Source organism: Eleutherodactylus coqui, chromosome 2, assembly GCF_035609145.1.
Source record: "Eleutherodactylus coqui strain aEleCoq1 chromosome 2, aEleCoq1.hap1, whole genome shotgun sequence".
Taxonomy (NCBI): Eukaryota; Metazoa; Chordata; class Amphibia; order Anura; family Eleutherodactylidae; genus Eleutherodactylus; species Eleutherodactylus coqui.
Window position 1 is genome coordinate 106,738,946 of NC_089838.1, and position 23,112 is coordinate 106,762,057.

Consider the following 23,112-nt stretch of genomic DNA (forward strand, 5'->3'; position numbering starts at 1 on the left):
TCCCAATTCATTTTTATGGGGATGTTTGGCGTGCAAATGCGCATAAAAATAGAGCTGCATATTTTTTTGCGTGACCAAAATGTGCAGGTAAAACATGCGCATGTGAACAAACCCATTGGGTTCTATTCACTGCATATTGTGCACTCAAATACACACGCAATTATGTGCTTGTGAAGCTGGCCCTATAGATGATGTTATGTGAGCATAGTCTCCAAATTTTTGGCATACTTTTGTTACTGACCTAGCAGGAGATTACACTGACAGATAGCCCGGCGTACAATGCCATTAGCAGCTCTTGTCGGACCGAAAATGTCGCTCAGCCAGTTGTATTAGTCCATTAGAATGAGGAAGAAATGTGTCACCTGCTCTGCAGGAAGAAATCATAAGGAACCTGTTATAGTTCATCATGACTACGAACAGAAAAGTCCACATCCAGAGGCATCTAATCAGAGGGAGGTAAGTGTTCAGAATAGGTACTACTTATATGATTATATGAAGGATTCAGAGAAAGAATGCTCAGTGTCCACTTCTACTGAAAACTGATCATTTTAAGGGGACACAAGGGTGATTTAAAAGTTGCATCTGAGATTTTAGGGCACAACTTACCCACATCTGTGTCCGGTCCGATATGCTGAACACCGCACATTGATATGTGCTATTCTCATCCGAAAATCTAACAAAAATAGGACATGCTGCGATTTATGTTACTGGGACTATCCAATAGCCAATGTGCGTACTCCCGTTCGTAGGTGCTATTTCTGTCCAATTCGGATGGCAAAATAGCCCGTGTGCATGTGCCCTAATTTTTCACAACTCGACAAGCCTAAAGTAAACAATGGAATTTTGAACCCTGTAATTCATGCATGGAACATTTCTAAATCTGAAAACGTGGCTGATGGTTATATAATAAAATTTCCCTTTATCGTCATCTGAAATATTGGCCGATTCTGGCAAATTTTCATAGTAATCATGATATATTTGGTTGGCACAATCTGTTCTAGAGCTTGGAAATCATTGTACTTGTTTGCATGTAATGGAGAAGAGTAAAGTACTGATCATTCTATAATTACATTTTTTTACACATTTTCACAAAGTGCAAGGTCTGCTATACACGTTGCGATGCCGCACAATATGGGGTGCTAAACGGGATTTTCCATTCCCTTGTTTTCTGAATGTGAAAAGGACGCTGCACAGGTACAGTGGACAGAAAATGCATCAGAATTGTGAACTTGTCCTGTTTGCATGACTCTTCCAACAACCATGTTTTCTTTGCACGGCTCTGGAATGGATAGTTTTTCATTTATCTGCCTTCACCCGCGCAATTTTAACATGAATCTAGGCCTTATTCGCACGGGCTACAAAATGGCACGACTTTGTAGCGCTACCAAACGCATGTATGTGAAGCTCATTGTTTCCAATGGGTTCTTTCAGGCTACAGAACATCTCATGTGAATGAACCCATCGGAAACCATGGGCTTCACATACATGCGTTTTTGTAGCGCTACAAAATTGCGCAATTTTTTAGCCTGTGTGAATAAGGCCTAGATGGCAGGTTCTGTTTAAAAAGAAAAAAGTTTACTTTGATTGTTCTTTCCCCGAGTCCTTCATATATTATTCAGCCTTGTCCTATAACTGTCACACTATTGTAAAAAATTACTTAATACATTAAAAGCAAGTAGAAAAATGTCATGTGGGATATAGCAACTTCTGTTTGCAGGGCAGTACTGTATGTTTTCCAGGATCAGATCAAACAGGGACGATATAGTGAAAGTTTATCTTCCTTATTGGATCAGATCCCAGTTTGGATAAACAAATCCCCGTCATGCTCCTGTGCAATGGCCGGCATATGACTTCACCCTGTGTCATGGGATAGATATAGGGCTGGGGCAGTGAACTGCTTGGGTGAAGAAGCTATGACGCTGGTGTGTAGTTGGTTGAAGGAACCTCGATTATGTCTTCCTCCCCATGAAGCCACAGTTTAGATAACCCAACTGCTATGCTGCACATAGTATACTACAAATTATGGGTACATTTTGTGCTTCCTTCTACACAGCCCCAGCAACCCCCTTTAGATCAGTTCTTAGTTGTTTGCACTACATGAAGCTTCTTAGGGTGCGTCCCCACAGTAGAAAAATGCACAGCATTTCCACTTCAGAAACCGCATCAAATCCTCACTATTGGTTCGCGGCACTGATTGTGCCTGGCGCTATGTTACACCATATATTAAGTTCTAGGTCTGGACACAAGTCAGCTTGTCCTGTCCTGGATCAGCTGCTGGTCATCACATCACTTCTGTGTAGCTGGCGGTGAAGTCCAAGCTGTGGCACCGGTGCCACAGCCTCATCGCAGCAGACACTTTTGGATCACATGTACCAGTAGTCCATGCCTGGCAACTGAGCGCCTCCACAGTCACCAGTCAGGTGATATGGAAGTGTGCTGCCTATCACTGGGGAAAAGATGGAGGTGCCCAGTTGTGGTTGCCGGGTATGGACTACTGGTGCACATGATTCCCTAGTGTCTGCGGCTATGCGATGGGTCAGAAGCCCTACAACTTGAACTTCACCATAACTACACAGAAAAGATGGTGAGCAGCAGGACCGCTGGGACGGGGCGAGCTAACTTGTTAAATAGATTGTCGGAAAAGTCTGCTAAACCCAGGCTTGGAAAATGAAAGTCCAAAACTTTAGTCTTAGTTTAAAAAATAATTGGAATTGCGATCACAACACAGAAAGCTCTGCTGAGGGGTTTGTGGCTCTGCACTGCACCCATACTAGTTATGACCAGATGAGCACCAGAAATGTGTCAGCAGAGCTTTTTGTGCTGTGCTTGCAATCCAAATTATTTTTTAAACTAAGAATAAAGTTTTGGACTTTCATTTTCCAAGACTGGGATGAGCAGACTTTTTCTACAATCTATAACTTTCATGCCTTATGTAAGCAAGGACGTGCTCTACATACAGAGGCCTGGATTTAGTTGCTGAACTTCTTTATACAGAGCTGACTTGTGTCCGAACCTAGAACTTAATATATTGGGTGAGAATAGCGCCGGACAGGGGCGTAACTATAGAGGGTGCAGGGGATGCGGTTGCACCCGGGCCCAGGAGCCTTAGGGGTCCCATAAGGCCTCTCTTCTCCATATAGGGAGCCCAGTACTATGAATGAAGCATTATAGTTGGGGGCCCTGTTACAGGTTTTGCATTGGGGTCTAGAAGCTTCAAGTTATGCCTCTGTGCATAGTTTAGGTATGGGTACGAGTACAGACACAGATAGAGGGGGGGCCCCAGTTCACCTTTTGCATCAGGGCCCCTGAGCCTTTAGTTACGCCCCTGGCGCCGGACACAATCAGTACAGCGCAAATGCCGAGCAGAGCTGGGAGTAGTGATCACAGTGCAGCGCTATCCTCTATTTATTCTGACAGTTGTCAAAAGTTCATTGTTCCCTTTTCAAATGCTAAAATCAGCTGCAGATTTGCAGCGGAATCCAAGTCAAAAGCCACACCAATGGTGGAAATTTAACACAGTTTTTATACAGAAAACCTGTGAATTCTGCCACTGATTTTTCCACTGCAGAAAATCCCAAGCTTTTCCGCTACGTATGAACGCACCGGTAAGCCCCCTTAAGGGCTTCTACCCACTAGTATTTATTTTTAACGCTGCGATATGGCTGCTTTTTTTTCACTGGGACTTTCTAATGTTAAAATTGCATTGCACAAAAATCGCAAGTTTGTGCTTTTGCGATTTTTGTGCGATGCGATTTTAACATTAGAAAGTCCCATTGAAAAAAACGCAGCGATATCGCTAGTGGGTAAAAGCCCTAACACGGGCATATTAGTGCATGCAAAATTTGAGTGCAATACACAAAGAATACAACCCATTGATTCATACACTGCGCAATTCGCCTGGAAAAAGAACACATCTGCAACTCATTAGATGAATTGGCCATTCCAGTCAGTGCGTCTTTGGCACGCGCAAATGAGCATGCCTTGTAGATGCAAAAAGTGGAGTAAAATTTGCTGATAAGTGTGGCGGAAAGCCTCATTCAGTGCAAAAAAACCCTTATATAGGAACACTAGTATGCTGTACTATGTACACTATACATAGTTATTTAGCTTACAATTGCTTAGTTTGCATGATTCTACAAGTATCACATTTATAAGATTACAACTAGAGATGAGTGAGCATACTCGCTAAGGCAAACTACTCGAGCGAGTAGTGCCTTATTCGAGTACCTGCCTGCTCGTCTCTAAAGATTCGGGTGCCAGCGGAGGAGAGCGGTGAGTTGCGGGAGTGAGCAGGGGGGAGCGGGGGGGGGGGGGGGGGGGTGAGAGTGAGAGAGAGATCTCCCTTTTGTTCCTTTTCTTCCCTTTTTTCCTTTCCTCTTCGCCACATAGAATCTGGATTAATTTGCTGGATTTTCTTTCATGGCTCACATAGATCCATTTTTCTGGTTCATTTCACCTTTAATGCACAATAAAACAGACAGGATTTCTTGTAGTAAACAGCTGGATATTCTTTACTGGTATTATTGCTAGGATTTGCCAGTGGCTGCTGCAAGCTTACAATTCTGTCTAAAACTCTGAATTATCTACATTTTCATCGAATCTGATAATAAAACTGTGTCAGATTAATGAAGTAATAGTCTGGATCAATTCAGAACTAGAGATGAGCAAGCATACTCGGGAAGGGCAATTGCTCGATCAAGCATTGCCCTTAGCGAGTACCTGCCCGCTCGGGAGCAAAGATTTGGCGGGCGGCGGCGGGCGGGGAGCGGAGGGGAGATCTCTCTTTCCCTCTCTCCCCCCCGCTCCTCCCTGCTGACTGCCGCAACTCACCTGTCACCCGTGCCGGCCCTGAATCTTTAGAGACGAGCGGGCAGGTACTCGCTAAGGACAATGCTCGATCGAGTAATTGTCCTTAGCGAGTATGCTCGCTCATCTTTATTCAGAACTATCAGGTAAATGATAATTAGATTAAACTTCATCTACCTCTTAAACCCTCCTTCACATGACCGTATGTGTTTTTACATTCGCCCGTACACACTGTATTATCGCATGAATGAAGACTTGATGCCATTGAGTCCCGATCTTTATTCGCGTATTTCAAGCTATTCACGCAGGGCACTGCTGCGTGAATGTTAAAAATATACGCAGAAGCGATGTCAAGCAACGATCAGCAAAAATCCTCAGAATGACCAATAATGCTAAAATGGGGCTAGCAGTCTTCTTTACTCAGAGTGGTATGCAGGGTGGCTCCCTCCCACTAGCTTTTTTCCTGCTGCCACAGAAGTCTATGGGAGCTTGCTGAGCATCACGTCAAAAAATAAGGCAAGACCTAACTTTTCACGTGGCGTATAAAACCGGTTGACCAAAAATGGTCACATAGGTGCTATTTCTTCTGGCGTAATTATTTTACGTGGCAAAAAAAAAAAAAGAATGGTCGCCTGAGTGAACCCATTGAAATCTAATGCTTCGCATGGTCACGTTTTATCAGGGATTTTTGTTTTTACACTGCAAAATACATGGCTTTCTGCACAGCATATCTCCTGCCATCTCCAGCATTCAGTGCCTTTCGGAGACCAGGAGGAGTTATACTGTGCACAAAGCCAGGATATTGTGAAGGAAGAAGATACTGCTGCCAGAAGTTTGGGAGCAGGGGCTGCACAGTTGGGGGTGGGACAGGGAAGGTAACATTCCCACATAGTGGATTTCCTGAAGATTTTCTGCAGTGGAAGAATCTGCAGCAAATTTGCACCAAAATATGCACAAAAATTGCGCACCATTTGGTGTGGATTCTGACATGGATTTTGATGTAGATCCAGTAGATTTCAGCCCTGGAATTGAATTGAAAGGGTGAAATTTTGCAGCAAAATCCACTGCAGAAATTCAGCAGAATTTATGCTCTGTGAAAACAGCCTCAGGGCTTTTACCCACTAGTGTTTTATTAACGCGGCGATATCGCTGCGTTTTTTTACCTCAAGTGTCAATGGGACTTTTTATGTTAAGATCGCAAAGCAACAAAAATCGCAGAAGCGCAAACTTGCGATTTTTGTGCGATACGATTTTAACATTAGAAAGTCCCATTGACATTTGCAGTAAAAAACGCAGCCATTTTGCAGCGCTAAAAAAACGCAAGTGGGTAGGAGCCCTTAGGCTGGTTCACACAGGGCGGAATTTCCATGCCGAATTTTGCTGTAGCAAATCCGCCTGTGGTTGCTAATCCCGGGTTTAGCCAGCCATGTGGACGAGATTCCCGGGGCGCAGCTTGTCATTTCTTTTTTTTTCCATTGCGGCCTCGCTCCTCTCTATGAGAGAGTCGCCCATAACGGAAAAGCATGCGGCGAAGCCGCTCCAAAACCCACGGCGAAGTGCCGTGGGTTTTGAAGCTGCATTTATCCCATGGAAATCTCACGTTTTTTTGCTGCCGCAAAACTGCGAGATTTCCGCAGTGAAACAGTCCCGTGGGAACCCAGCATTAGGCTTATTCAGACAGCCGTATTTACGCAGAATAGCCCTCTGCCTACCATCTGAAATCTCTCAGCATTTTCTTGTTTTATTCTATCCCTGCTATGATATGAATCATCTATTTAGGTTAGCACGTTATCAGGGACTATAGCTATTGATTAATAGACTAGGGATAGGAAAAGAGAGAGTTCTAAGTATAGGACAAAGGGGGATCATACTGCAGACACCCAGTTTATCATTGGAACCTGGGTTTGTCTCCTGGGTCCTATACGCTGCCTGGGACTCCAGTAGTTAATGAAGGCTAATGCTAGCATCTATTGATTTGAGCTAGTGCTACTGAGGTGTATGTCCACAGGCATATGCACCCAGAATATTGGGGTGTCACTGGATCTTACACCTTCTATAGTAAACGATAAACAAACACAGCCTACATGGAGTGCTCTTCTGCTATATTCTTAGCAGCTTTTTGAGGGTCTCATTCCAGTTGACAAAGAACGGGGTTACATCTATTGGGGTGTTTTTCCATTTGAGAATTAATCGGTTCTTGAGGAGTTGTATCACAGCAACAGAAACACGTCGAACCGTAATATGAAAAGAACCAAAGACTGAATAAAATCATAAGTCAGTCTCATACAAAAAATTAAGCACTATTAGCACTATTCCTGAATGCTACAATGGGGGTGGAAGTCACCATTCAGATCCAGATCTAATATCTTTATGGACATTTAGTGGTGGCTTAGGCATCAACCAGGGGCGTAAATTGAAGCCCGTGGGCCCTAATGCAAAACCTGTAACGGGGCCCCCCAACTCTAATGCTTTATACATAGTACTGGGCTTCCTATATGAAGAAGAGAGGCCTTATGGGCCCCCTAAGGCTCCTGGGCCGGGTGCAACCGCATCCCCTGCATCCGCTATAGTTACGCCCCTGGCATCAACTATTGATGACCTATCCCGAGGACAGGTCATCAGTAGTATTCTCCCTGGGAAAACCCCTTTAAATATCACAGTAGAAACTAATATCCTCCTTCTGTCAACAGTTTAGGGAGTTTCTGGGTTCTCATTTACTTTCTATTCACAGATCCAATGACATGATATTTTATGTATCTTCTTTGTAAAATTCCTACCCTGAACCTCTCCTTTTATCCTGGAACAGCAATATACAGTACACTCAGACATATAAAACACTCTAGAAGACACACTAGCACAGTACACATCACAATACACTACAACAGCAGCACTATATATAATGTGACTATGTACAATTATCAATTAAATGCAACGTAGCATCCGCTTACTATGGAGAGAGTATACATCATAAGGTCCTTCACATTGGCGTATGCGCAATTGCACACGCCTCAATACAATGTATTTGCGCTATCAATACATTTTTTTTTTCCGCGCGTGTCAGCATATTTTGCTGTACTACTTGTGCCCCTGGACATGTTTATTTGCACATGGCTGACAAACTCACCCTTATTAAAATGGCTGTTCAGGGCTCCTTCACACAGGCATATGCGCAATTGCGCATACCTCAGCACAACTTATTTGCTCTGTACACGTTTTTTATGCACGTGTCGGCATATTGTATTGTACTTTTTTGCAACTGCAAAACATATGCATTTGCACGCTACAAACATGCCATGATTTAAATGGCTATTTACTCTAATGAGTTCCAGATGTGTTCTTTTTCCAGTGGAATTGCACTGTGTATCTCCTTGCGTATTGCATGCATTTGCGTACCCCCATAGACTCCTATGGGGATCTTTGGGGTGCAAATGTGCATAGAAATGGAGCATGCTATGTTTTTTTTTTTGCACAAAATACAGAAATGTGTGCGATCCCATTGAAATCAATTGATGTTCTATTCTCTGCATATTGCACGCATTAATTTTGTGTCTGCAAATACACCTGTGTGAAGGAGCCCTAATACAATATACATACAAAATGATATAAGTCACACATGTATACACTACACATCATAACAGTTTACATAGCTAATATACTTATACAAACACCAGCAGCATAGACTATACACATATTTACTGAATACAACAGAATATACTATGCACATATATGGATTGTATCACCATAATATACAGTACTAACACACACTAACTATATATAACAATATGCTGTCTACACACATAGATTGTATACAGCACAACAAACTACACACAGACTGCATACAGCATAATATACTACACAGCAGCTCTATAGAAAGCAGAATATTGTTGCAACCTAATATTATATTTAGTTGCAACATAGCAATGTAATATGATACAATGTAGACAAACACCCAGAGTCATCATACAGTATGTATTCCTTGATCTCTCACTATAGGTAGGGGAGCCCTGTACACCTGCTATGGACCTCCATGTAATTCTATACTAGGAAGTAATACATTCCTGGGATTTCAGAGGGGACATAACTGTATCTAGCAGATCTGATGAGGAGGAGCATGTTACATAATGCCTGGAGTTCCTCCCTCGCAGCTGACTGGCAGCAGCACCCACAGCAGCACCCAGTGCACAGTGTCAGGGAGGCAGTGCCTGCTGGAGTAAGCAGCTGCTATGGCACCAGGTTTATTATTAACATCCTAGAGAGCAGGGGGAAGGCCAGCATTGCTCAACCTTCTGCATGATCCCTGCTATAGGAGGTAAGGCATGACATGTCTACTATAGTGTTAATGCACTGCTTTATCCCAGGCTGTGTCATTCTAGCTGAAAGCCAATGCTATGGGAAAAGCCTTGTCACATAGGAAGCAGGAACAGGTGCACAGGGTCTTCTGACGCTGCGAGGGGCAAGTGACGCATCCCGTTGGCAGCATTTATTATTTGCTTATGACGTTAATGATTTTTGCTAGTAAGGCTCCTTCTACACAGGGAAATTTATTGTTCGCACATTCAGGCTGTTTATACTGTCAGATAAATCGTTTGCTCATATACCATTTAGTCGTTCACATTCAGGTCAGGCTGTGGATTCCGAAATCACCTTTTGCGCGGACGATCCGTGGTTGAACGTGGACATTGAAAGGCATGCATTTTCGCTTTTTCATTCACACTTGCGTATATGAATTGCGTACTCCGTGAGCGAAAGAAAAATCACAGCATGCTCTATTTTGCCACAGAATTGGCGCGGACAGCCTTCATTGATGAATGTATGGTTAATATTGCGCATTGGCTGCATCATTGCTAAGCGATGGCAAGGGAAATACAAATTTAAAAAACTGTACTGCGCATGACCACCTGCGAGCCTCTGCGGTCATCCAGGGTAACCGCCCGGGCTCACAGCTGGAAGTCGCTTTGGGCCCCCGCATGCAGAAACAAATTTCTGTTCATCGTTCCATCATTGGCCGTGCTTACACTGAACGATAAGATTCACACGATCCAACAATACTTTGAATGATAATTGTTGGGCGCACATATGAACAGAGTCTGCGTACGCAAAAAAGTACACGCGCGCAAATCAACCGCATTCACTGCGCAAATCTATAGTGCTGAGGCGAGCATACTTGTGCATACACTCATCCGAAGCTGCACTTATTAGAGCCGGATCTCCAAGTCACCTATACAGTTAATGCAGCAGCAGGGGAATGCAAACAATACCACCATTAGAGACTATTATCTGTCTGTGAAATAATATCCATGAAACCTGTTCAGCAAGATCACAGCAATAAAGTGGGGGTGATGGGTGCGAGAGGCCGGTGGTGACAGCATCATGTCATATGTACCTCCACAATGTGTCACTAGGATATTCCGTGTTTATAATGGGACAATAGAAGACATAAAAAGAAAATGACACCAGACACGGTTTACATGTTTAAGGGCTCATTCGCACAGGCATAAATACACCACATATTACGTAATTATTTAAAACCCAGTGAGGTTAATAGAGTGCAGATTCTTCACACAGTTTTTGGTTGCGTGAAAAAATACACAGCATGCCCTGTTTTGGTATTATGCACCAAAATAGGCCATTGAAGTTAATGGGACTGCACAAACATGCAGTGAATAAACATGATACATGCGTATTCACTACATACTTGTGCATATAAAGAGGGTCTTTCTCATGGGGCTCAAGCAGAGCCAAAATATGCATGGAATAGGAGATTTTCAGTCCATGACTATGCTGCGTATACACGGGCCGAAATACACTTATACCCACGTGAATGAGCCCTTAGTAAGTTCAGCATGAAATAATTCTGGAGCCTAGAACTCTGATATATATAAGACTGTGCCTATAACATTCCTCCAGAAAATATACATATTGGTTGCTGAGCATGTCCCTGAACAATCTGGCCTGGTGATCCCCCTAACACTAATTCAGAGACTATAAAACTTTCACATCTTTATCAGTGGACTATTTAGGTATTTACTAGAGATGAGCGAACGCGTTCGTCCGAGCTTGCTATTCGTGCGAATATTAGGGTGTTCGGGATGTTCGTTATTCGTAACGAACACCATGCGGTGTTCTGGTAAATTAAACTTTCTTCCCTGAGACGTTAGCGCTTTTTTTTGGCCAATATAAAGACAGGGAAGGCATTACAACTTCCCCCTGCAACGTTTAAGCCCTATACCACCCCCCTGCTGTGAGTGGCTGGGGAGATAAGGTGTCCGCCTGATATGAAAGTCTGCCCCTCCCGCTGCTCGCTATGGATGCATTCTATATGCGCTCAATGGGGCCAGCGGCAGCAGCGCTGACCCCATTGAGAACATATAGAAGACAAATCCTTCTTCTCTGGCACAGCTGTAACAGCTGTAGCAGAGAAGAACGATGTTTGCCCATTGAATTCAATGGAACCGGCAATACAGCCGACTCCACTGAATGCAATGGGCTGCCGGCGATCGCAGGATGAATGGTCGGAAAGGGGTTAAATATATAACCCCTTTCCTGCAATTCATCCAGAAATGTGTTACACTAAAAATATATACCGGCGTATAAGGCGACGGGGCGTATAAGACGACCCCCCAACTGTCACCTTATACGCCGGTAATACAGTGGAGAAAAGAATAAAAAGCATTACTTACGTTTTTAGATGATCTGCGGCGCTCCTGCAGGCTGTCGCTCCCTCCTAATCCACGGCAGAGTATTCCTTTCTCCACGAAAGACTTTAAATCCCTGCCTCCAGAAAGACACGTGCCTTCAGCCAATCACAGCCAATGACAATGATGTCATTGAATGGCTGTGATTGGCTGTGTTTCTGGAGGCGGGGATTTCAAGGCTTGAAATCCCCGCCTCCAGAAACACAGCCAATCACAGCCATTCAATGACATCATTGTCATTGGCTGTGATTGGCTGAAGGCACATGTGCTTCTGGAGGCAGGGATTTAAAGTCTTTCGTGGAGAAAGCTTGTCTGCCGTGGACCAGGAGGGAGTGACAGCCTGCAGGAGCGCCGCAGATCATCTAAAAACGTAAGTAATGCTTTTTATTCTTTGCTCCACTGTATTACCGGCGTATAAGGTGACAGTTGGGGGGTCGTCTTATACGCCCCGTCGCCTTATACGCCGGTATATATTTTTAGTGTAACACATTTCTGGATGAATTGCAGGAAAGGGGTTATATATTTAACCCCTTTCCGACCATTCATCCTGCGATCGCCGGCAGCCCATTGCATTCAGTGGAGTCGGCTGTATTGCCGGTTCCATTGAATTCAATGGGCAAACATCGTTCTTCTCTGCTACAGCTGTTACAGCTGTGCCAGAGGAGGACGATCTTTATGCTGACAGTGGGGGGGGGGGGGGGGGGCACTCTTGCCGCTATTGTGGCTTAATAGTGGGACCTGTGAACTTGAGATGCAGCCCACCATGTAGCCCCTCGCCTGCCCTATCCGTCACTGTGTCATTCCCATCACTTTCCTGAATTGCCCAGATTTTCACACATGAAAACCTTAGCGAGCATCGGCGAAATACAAAAATGTTCCGGTCGCCCATTGACTTCAATGGGGTTCGTTGTTCGAAACGAACCCTCGAGCATCACGGGAAGTTCGTTACGAATAACGAACACCCGAACATTTTGGTGTTCGCTCATCTCTAGTATTTACTCATCCTGTTCTGGTATTTTTTCAAGTGCAAATTAATCACATCATGCCTGTGCCGTGTCATATGTATGTGTGTATGTATATTTATACAGCATATATATACATACCTCTTCAGATCTATTTCATTATGCCTGAGGAGGAACCCTGAGTAGGTTCAAAAGCTTGCTATAACACCATGCATTTTTGTTAGCCATTAAAAGATATCATATCTACAAGACTACTTGGTTTCTCTTGCTGAGAACAATCACACTTGAGCAATCTGATACTGTTCAGTTAGTGCTGAGCTTAACACCCTAAGGCCCCCTGTCCACAGCCGAGGTGGAATATCGCTAGCGATATTCCGTCGCGAGGGAGGAGGGGGGAGCACTGACAGGTCTCCGAGATGAGGTTATCTAATAGATAGGCTCACCGCGGAGAATCGCGTCAATCGCAGCACACCGCAATTTAAATCCCACAAGCAGAGAATCGCTATGATTTTCAGCTCATAGACGCCGATGCTGTGCTTTCCATAGTAATCCTATGGAAAGCTTTACAGAGCACAATCCATGGTTGATTTATCGCAAGTAGATCATCACCCATGGACAGACAGCCTAAGGGCTCCTTCACAACGGTGATGTGATTTTCAACCGCACGCATTGTGGCCGCATCGTAGCCAAAAATCGCATTTCCCGGAATACTGTTGGGTAGAGAGAGAGTTTAGCTCTGCTGGCAAAGGGAGGGGTAAGGACGGGGTGGGAGATACTGTACTAAGCCTGTAAGGGGCACAAAGGGGGAGGGAAAAGGGAGGTAGTTTAGCAGAGCCACTGCTAAATTCCCTTCCCCTTCCCTTTTCCGGCATGAGTGTGAAGGAAAATTTGAAAATGCAGGCCTTTCCATGCCCGAGTTTTACCACCGAAAGTCCACGCGGACAGCAATCACGGAATCCGCAATTCAAATCTGGTTGTGTGAGACCAGCCAAATACAATAAAATTAAATATAAAACAAGCAACAATAGAAATGGGAAAGCCAGTGGCAACTTTGCAACTGCATACCATAGTAAGTCTGCGCGCAGCTCTTAATGCCAGGATTAGCCAGCAAAGCAGGCGAGATTTTGCAAAAATCCCATCCACACGCTGTGGCCCAGCCGCAAAAAATCTGACATGCAGCACGGAATTAAATTCCGCAGCATGTCAATTCTTTTCTCTTTTCCGCAGCGGCCCCTCTCCTCTATATGGGGAGAAAAAGCCGCAGCGGAATGCTGACGGAAAAACCGCTCCAAAACCCGTGTCTACAGGCCGTGGGTTTTGAAGCTGTGCTTTTCTAGCTGAATTCTCACGATTTTTCGGTGAGAATTCTGCTGGAATTTCGTCCGGTGTGACCCCGGAGTTCACACACTCCCCCACTGTGGATATTTGTGGCTGCATTGACATGCATTGGGGTAACCTAATCCCCTGCTGTGATGCAGGCTAACATGTCATGGCCTGAGAGATTTGTTAGAGAGGTGTCTGCCTCCATTGGTGAGGAGGGGTGCTGTCTATGAGGTACTATGTTTTGGGGGCTAACTATAGGTATGTCACCAGCCTTTGTGACACTGTGCAGCATAACAGGACATTAAATGGGGCAGTAACAGGCACAGAATTGTGGGTATTCACTCTTATGTATGAATTCTTCTATCTTGTTTGATGTATACATATTTGCATACAGGGTTAGATTTTGATTTTGTTATAGGTGGGAGGGGGGCCCCAAGCAGGATTTTTGCATTAGGGTCTATAGGCTTTGAGTCTTGCCTCTGCTGCTATGTATCTACAGGGTAATTAGCATTGTGCTTTTAATATGCACCTCAGTATATGATTATAAGCTAGGGGTACTTTGATGAAATTTATGGGGTGGCCCCCATAACTTTTGACATGCTGGAAGATAATGTATCTCTTTGAGACACTGAGTCTGTACTGAGATTCTTCATAATATTCAGTTATCGTCACAAATGGCAACAAGATTTTAGATTAAAAATAGAAATGTTTATATTTAATCTTATATTGTATTTTAAATAGACTCACATTTTATACATGATGGTGGAAAACATTTACATCTGTTTTCTTCAGCAACAATATCCTGTTATTGTGATGACTCATAGGGCCTTATTGTTTGCTTGCTTGAGTGTTACAAAGCATCAGTTATAACCCAGCCCAACCCACACTACAAATTCCAGCTCCAGTATGCAGGCTCATAAATATCCATTACAGATAATGAAAGCATTTTATTCATATACTACCAGACCTTTAATTAAGCACCTAATATTCACAGACCAACTAAACCATTTTACTTTATGGTAATTGCATTCATAGGCTGTGACTTTCCTAGATATTATTTAATAGGCTATTTAAAGACTGGCGTATCTTACTGTTCATTGTTATGGAAATGAGGTTTCAAAGTATTGTTGTGGAATAATTCAACATATCTAATCACTGAACACGACACACTGCTAAATATATATGACATTAAAAGGGAAATATTTGGAGATAATATTCATACAGGAGTTACATAAAGTTTAGGAAGCAGATGCTGCCAAGAAATGATTCAGATCAAAGGGGGATTTTACTTAGGCCGAGTGTTAAGCGTTTCGATATAGTGCATCCTGCACGTGGAATGCGCTGTAAAAATCTCTAATGGCCGGCCATGTTACCACTCACACAAATTGCGCAAAATGCCCCCAAAAATCACAGCATGTTCTATATTGGCACGTATTATGCGCGCATACACATTCATAAATTCATGAATGGGTGAGTGCTGCCTCTGATTGGCTGAGCACAGGGACCAATCAGAGGCAGTTCTCAGCTGTTATTCAATAGCTGAGAGCTGCCTCTGATTGGTCACAGTGCTCAGCCAATCAAAGGCAGCCCATTCAGCAGGCGGGGATTTTATTGCTGAATACTGAATAATGCTGAATACTACTGAAAGCAGTGCAGGGAGAAGAGCCGGCTAGATGCGGCTGAGCCCTGGCAGCTGCAGGGAGGTGAGTATAGATTTTTTTATTTTTACACATTTTTAGGATGGTTTTCAGGGAAGGGCTTATATTTTAAGCCCTTCCCTGAAAATTAATTCAGCGCTGGCCGGCAGCCCATTGCATTCAATGAAGCCGGCTGTATTGCCGACTCCATTGAATTCAATGGAAGAACATCGTTCTCCTCTGCCACAGCTGTGACAGCTGTGGCAGAGGATCACGATCTTCAGTATATGATCTCAATGGGGTCGGCGCTGCTGCCGCTGGCCCCATTGAGCGCAAGGTGAAGCCCTTGGATACGACAGCATCCAGGGGTTCCACATACACAGAACACCGGTTTGCCACAGAACGCAGTTACATGTGATCTGCGAATCGTTGTGTCCTATAATTTTCTCCGCAGGCGTTTTTCCGCATGTAAAATTCACACATGTGACCGCTGCTATTGAAAAGCATTGGATCTATCTAGTGCAAATTTTTTGACGAGCGGAAAACCGTCCATTACAAACGCCCATGTGACTGAGCCCTCAACCCCAGCCATTGCACAATGTATGAAGCTGTCTACTTTCTGCAGCAAAACAGCAAAAAAGTGGGACAACCCCTTTAACAGAGGGAGCTCCCACTGACAACCTATCAACCAGCCCTCCACCCCATCAGCAATGCAATTATGAGGGGGGGGGAATTTGTTGTCATGGCAACCAATGGCCTCCAAACTGCCATGCCTTTGAAATCTAAAATGAATGTAAAATAATAACATTGCAATGCAGAAGTATTGCTATGTATTATATGTTCAGGTCACCTACTGGGACATAGAATAAGATAAAAAAGAAGTTGTGACAAAAAAAAAAAATTCAGTTAGTAAAAAAGAGCAGATACCTTTTTCTGATTTTTCTTTTTACTAAAGAAAAACTAAAAAATACATAATTGGCATCACTGCATTCATCACGACCCGGACAAGAAAATGAAAACATTATTTTTCCTGCTTGAACCATGTACAAATAAATGAAGAAGAAAAAACGAAGGCAAACTGCTGTTTTTTGTTAGTTTTGCCTCCAAAAAGTGCAATGAAAAGTGATGAAAAAGTATAATGTACCCCAAAATGGTACCAATAAAGAGGTGAGTATACGATCTCTTATTATGTTTGGCCATGGGGAACATGAATTAAACAAATAAATAGCTCAAACAACCTGTTTAAGTTCCAAATTAGAGCAGATACTTAAGGCCGGCTACACATAGCTGAATCGGATTTCGCATGTGGGAAACCACAGCGCAATCTGGCTGTGACCTCGCATACGTGCAAAATCTGTATTGCGGATGATCGCGGTTGCTTGCTGTCGGTCATGCACAGTACAGACGTAAAAAATATATATATATTTGTATTTCCCGCGACGTCGTTAGGCGCTGATGCAGGTACCCGCAGCTTATCTGCACTATTAATTGCTAATGGGCTGTATGTCGGATAGCTTCCATTGACTTTAATGGAGGCCGTCTGTGCAGAGTCCGCAACAAAATAGGGCATGCTGCGGACTTTATAGCACTATATACAGTGCAACATAAAACCAAATTTGTCGCTATATAGTGACACTAGGAATCATTAGTCATCATTTTCTGGAACAGAGATTAGCACTGCTCCAACATTAACCCTTTCCAATTCACTGTCTGACGTGTAAAGACATTCTGATTGAAGGCAGTACAGCTCCAATGTCAGAAGATGTCCAGCAGGGTATTCTTACTGTGGATTACTGGCTGCTCTGTTGTCAGGGGCCTCTCCAGCATGTCCCGTACCGCAGTACTAGCTCTAGCCAGCAGATGGTGCCACTGTATAATAGCGGAAAAAGAGAGCCCCCTAGAAAACCCTGAATCCAAAATTAGATTGCAAAGGGTTAAGTTATAGTCATACATGGCAGATACTGAATTTCTGCAGCATTTCTATAAACTCCTTTCAAAGCTATAGAACACATGTGAACATACCCTTAGTGATGTTCTGCTGGCAATCCAAGACAGTCCTGCTGGATCCAGGACACTTGGGAGACATGCCATACTTGTGTTATGTTTGCAGTATATAAAGTGATGAAGCAACAGGTTAGAGATAACAACCATCTCCAGATCCAAGGGCCTTCTTAACTTATGCTGGGAGTCACATGTGCTGAGCAGGCTGCCTGCTCCTTTATCTCTCATTGAAGAGAACACTTCATAAAACTGTTCCCTGAGCTTTGTTCTGTCTTGTGTTTTATGGCCTGGGCAGGAGTCCCAAGGACATCGGGAGGTACTGCAGTCATAGTTCATGCTGCCCTAAGCACTGGAAATGAGTAAAGGCCCTTTCATATGGAACAATTATCAAAATATGATTCAAAGAAGCGAAAATTTGTGATAATTGTTCAGTGTAAATGCAGCCAATGATCGCATGTCAATGTTAATGCAAAAATCAATATTTTCTATACTATATGCTTTTGGGGTCCAAATTCTTAGTTAGAGCTAAGCTGAGCTCAGTAGATTGACTCTCACCACAGCAATACTTAGCGTGATCAAAGTAATCTGTTTACTGATTGACAGGCAACAGTTTTTATAGAGGCTCATGCTTCAATTACAATAATTCAAATCTATTATAATTCATTTGTTACCATTGGTCAAGTGAAACAAGCACAATATGAATATGCAAGATAAGGAATTTAACATCTAAAATGCCAGGCAATCACAGCACAGGCGCAGAAATAATCATACGTGATTAACTTCTTGGAACAGTAAATCTAAACAATAAGTTGTTTAGAGAGAATGTTTAGGAACATATGTGAGCAGCTAGTAACATGTCAGTTTGACCTGCCTGACAGTCTAAATGCCACATAGCTATCTTCTTTAAACAAAAGCCTTAGTGATTTACTCAAGGTTTATTAAACAACCATAAATCCTCCAGGAAGAGGACAAATGAATACAGTGAAAAAAGGCATGGAAGATGGCTACTTGCTTACAAAATGGCTATGCATAGGATAGAACGTGGAGTCATATTCATTTCACTAACACCAAATGATAAATTGTTCACTTTTTGTTCATCATTCATTTTATGCAGGCATAAAAATCATTGGGTACTGTTGTACCTTGACGCCACCAGAAGTGGTTGGTGTAGCCAAGTGTTAGGCAGCTTGGCAGCCAGGTGACGCCCTCCAGTGCCTGATAGGCTGCACTCCCCCTCTATTGTTGTGTCTTCTACTGGGCTGCTGAGAATTGTCCCCGCTGGCTTCAGTGAGTAACCCCAGTGCTGTGGCTTGTCCTCAGCTGCTCCTCTCTCTCCTTCACACATGCAGGGCCTCCCGGGTGCTGCCACTCGCCCCCTTTTATGCCTTAGTTGCTCAGGCTGCAGCTGCCACGATGGGGGTGGGGGCATCAGAATGCAGGGGACATTAGGTGACACAGGCAGCAAGGTCCTGGTGGGGGGCGGGGCTTTGTCTGCAGGGGACATGAGGTGACATGGGCAGCGAGGTCCTAGCAGCATGCAATGACTTTTTGCTGGGATGGAGGGTTAGGGTTGGTTTAACAGTTAGGCTTACATTATTAGGTGTAAATGCTTCCGTGTTAATGCCGTCCAGCACTCACATGGAAGCATTTACAGCTAATAATGTAAGCATAACTGTTAAACTAACCCTAACCCTCCATCCCAGCACAAACTACTTCCACGCTCTAAATTGTGCTGTGCCACCAGCCGATTGGGAGCTAGGGGCATGACAGGGGCGTTCCTCCATCTAAGCCCTGTCAAACCCCTAGCTTCCAGTGGCATCAAGATACAACAGTACCAAATCATTGTTGGCTCATTCACCTATCGTTCAGTTTAAATACCTTCATTCAGTTGTTCTCATTCACTTTTACAGCAAATGTGAACGACTGAACGATTTTCCGTTTGAAGGAGCTAACAATGTATCTGCCTGTATAAAAAGGCTGACATGGTTCGCTTAATATATTGTTTGGTGTAAACGAACCCTTATGCTAGAACTGTGCAGTAAGTGAAAGAATGCACTGAACTAGGCAGAAAGAAGCAGACAGGGTAGACAAACATTAGTGATGGTGGTTTCATGCTGAACAGAGCTAGGTTATGTAGCAATGTAGTGTGTAGTCTTCTATGCATGGACAACATGGCATGGCAGTCGGAACCGCTGGATTGTAGTGCCCTCATGCCCAGACACTCATCAGCTGACTGGATGGTGTTGACCAAAGCTTCCAGCTTGTATGTGGGGTGTATACTGTCAGGAAATAAGTCCATAGTACTGTTCCTTGCTTCTGCCTAACATGACCTACATGACAGTTGCTAGAGTTGAATGCTATTGCGTTGTGGTGGCAGTAGCAGCTAATACACAAAATTCAATTAGATAAAGCACAACACTGTCTTACTATACAGCCCCTTAAATTCCTCTGCCCTAGACACCTGGCGTCAGGTGCCTAGTGGCAAATATGAACCTACAGGGACAAGATAGGATCCCAACTTGTGCATCAGGAAAGTCTTCCTCAAAGCCTGCTTTATAAAAAGGCTTTCCTAATTTTACAGGATGGGATTAGAGATGAGCGAACGTGTTCGTCCGAACTTGATATCCGTGCGGATAATAGGGTGTTCGGGATGTTCGTTATTCGTAACGAACACCATGCGGTGTTCTGGTTACTTTCACTTCCTTCCCTGAGACGTTTGCGCGCTTTTCTGGCCAATTGAAAGACAGGGAAGGCATTACAACTTCCCCCTGCAACGTTTAAGCCCTATACCACCCCCCTGCTGTGAGTGGCTGGCGAGATCAGGTGTCCGCCTAATATAAAAGTCGGCCCCTCCTGCGGCTCGCCTCAGATGCCTTGTGAGTTAGATGAGGGACAGTGCTGTTTGTACCGGAGCTGCTGTAGTGAAAGAATTGGTAGTTAGTGTAGGCTTCAAGACCCCCAAAGGTCCTTATTAGGGCCACTGATAGCTGTGTGTTGGCTGCTGTTAGCAGTGGCAATTTTTTTTTTTTCTCAAAATCGCCTCTGCAGAGCGTTGCACCCGGCATTAGGGACAGAAGTGTTGCATAGGCAGGGAGAGTGTTAGGAGTGAGTGTAGCCTTCAAGAACCTCAACGGTCCTTTCTAGGGCCATATTTAACCGTGTGCAGTACTGTGCTGGCTGCTGTTAGCTGTGCTGCATATTTTTTTTCTTCTCAAAATCGCCTCTGCAGAGCATTGCACCCTCCATTGATACTACAGGGAAAGAATTGTGTAGGCAGGGCCACAGCACAGTTATTAAACTTCTCATGTTCATTGAATATACGCAGTGCTGCCTTTTGGTGGAAAAAAACTGAAAAAAATTGTATTTGTCCTGCCTCTGTCCGTCCTAAGGGCGGTGGACACGTGTCGGCTGCGTGTGCAACGTTTAAAAATCAGACGCACCCAGCTACGTTTTACTGCTGGCTTCGCCATTTGCTTTCCGTAATTTGTAAAAAAAATACCTGCTCTGCCAGAGTTATAATAACTCTGCTACCCTCAAGTTCTGTGACACATTAGCAGGGCCACAGCACAGTTATTAAACTTCTCATGTTCATTGAATATACGCAGTGCTGCCTTTTGGTGGAAAAAAACTGAAAACAAATCTATTTGTCCTGCCTCTGTCCGTCCTAAGGGCTGTGTGTACGTGTCGGCTGCGTGTGCAACGTTTAAAAATCAGACGCACCCAGCTACGTTTTACTGCTGGCTTCGCCATTTGCTTTCCTTAATTGGGAAAAAATACCTGCTCTGCCAGAGTTATAATAACTCTGCTACCCTCAAGTTCTGTGCCACATTAGCAGGGCCACAGCACAGTTATTAAACTTCTCATGTTCATTGAATATACGCAGTGCTGCCTTTTGGTGGAAAAAAACTGAAAAAAATTGTATTTGTCCTGCCTCTGTCCGTCCTAAGGGCTGTGTGTACGTGTCGGCTGCGTGTGCAACGTTTAAAAATCAGACGCACCCAGCTACGCTTTACTGCTGGCTTCGCCATTTGCTTTCCTTAATTGGGAAAAAAATACCTGCTCTGCCAGAGTTAATAACTCTGCTACCCTCAAGTTCTGTGACACATTAGCAGGGCCACAGCACAGTTATTAAACTTCTCATGTTCATTGAATATACGCAGTGCTGCCTTTTGGTGGAAAAAAACTGAAAACAAATCGATTTGTCCTGCCTCTGTCCGTCCTAAGGGCTGTGTGTACGTGTCGGCTGCGTGTGCAACGTTTAAAAATCAGACGCACCCAGCTACGCTTTACTGCTGGCTTCGCCATTTGCTTTCCTTAATTGGGAAAAAAATACCTGGTCTGCCAGAGTTAATAACTCTGCTACCCTCAAGTTCTGTGACACATTAGCAGGGCCACAGCACAGTTATTAAACTTAGATTATTCATTCACTAGAGGCAAAATTATATTTGGCCTGCAGTCTTGCGCCAATTTATTTCCTGCCTGTGAAATCAAATCACTGGTAATACAGCATGCTGAGGGGTAGGGGTAGGCCTAGAGGAGGTGGACGCGGCCGAGGACGCGGACGCCCAAGTCAGGGTGTGGGCACAGGCCGAGCTCCTGATCCAGGTGTGTCGCAGCCGACTGCTGCGCGATTAGGAGAGAGGCACGTTTCTGGCGTCCCCACATTCATCGCCCAATTAATGGGTCCACGCGGGAGACGGTTATTAGAAAATGAGCAGTGTGAGCAGGTCCTGTCCTGGATGGCAGTTCTGCGCCGTCCACTGCTGCAAATCCGAATCCTCTGTCTGCTGCTCCTCCTTCCTCCCAGCCTCCTCACTCCACTACAATGACACCTGCTCAGGAGCGGGAACACTCCCAGGAACTGTTCTCGGGCCCCTGCTTAGATTGGGCAGCAGCGGTTCCTCTCCCACCAGAGGAGTTTATCGTCACTGATGCCCAACCATTCGAAAGTTCCCGGGGTCCGGGGGAAGAGGCTGGGGACTTCCGCCAACTGTCTCAACAACTTTCTGTGGGTGAGGAGGACGATGACGATCAGACACAGTTGTCTTGCAGTGAGGTAGTAGTAAGGGCAGTAAGTCCGAGGGAGCAGCGCACAGAGGATTCGGAGGAAGAGCAGCAGGACGATGAGGTGACTGACCCCACCTGGTGTGCAACGCTTACTCAGGAGGACAGGTCTTCAGAGGGGGAGTCAAGGGCATCAGCAGGGCAGGTTGCAAGAGGCAGTGCGGTGGCCAGGGGTAGAGGCAGGGCCAGACCGAATAATCCACCAAGTGTTTCCCAAAGCGCCCCCTCGCGCCATGCCACCCTGCAGAGGCCGAGGTGCTCTAAGGTCTGGCAGTTTTTCACAGAGACGCCTGACGACCGACGAACAGTGGTGTGCAACCTTTGTCGCGCAAAGCTCAGCCGGGGAGCCAACACCAACAGCCTCACCACCACCACCATGCGCAGACATATGATGGCCAAGCACCCCACAAGGTGGGACGAAGGCCGTTCAGCGCCTCCGGTTTGCACCCCTGCCTCTCCCCCTGTGCCCCAACCTGCCACTGAGATGCAACCCTCCTCTCAGGACACAGGCACTACCGCCTCATGGCCTGCACCCACACCCTCATCTCCGCTGTCCTCGGCCCCATCCAGCAGTGTAGTTCAGCGCACCGTCCAGCCGTCGCTTGCGCAAGTGTTCCAGCGCAA

At 44.7% G+C, this 23,112-nt stretch overlaps 1 protein-coding gene across 2 annotated transcripts in view; it reads left to right on the forward strand.

Annotated features, from left to right (window-relative positions):
• The first annotated feature begins 372 nt into the window (after nucleotides 1–372).
• Nucleotides 373–23,112, forward strand: part of ARHGEF37 (Rho guanine nucleotide exchange factor 37) — a 76,720-nt gene continuing 53,980 nt past the window's right edge. The window contains exon 1 of one of the 2 annotated variants that reach the window (XM_066591308.1): nucleotides 373–456. In XM_066591308.1, the coding sequence (XP_066447405.1) occupies nucleotides 407–456 (50 nt within the window). In that variant the 5' untranslated portion in view covers nucleotides 373–406. Of the gene's footprint in view, nucleotides 457–8,996; nucleotides 9,116–23,112 lie in introns of those variants that run through there. The other variant, XM_066591309.1, reaches the window with a different exon arrangement.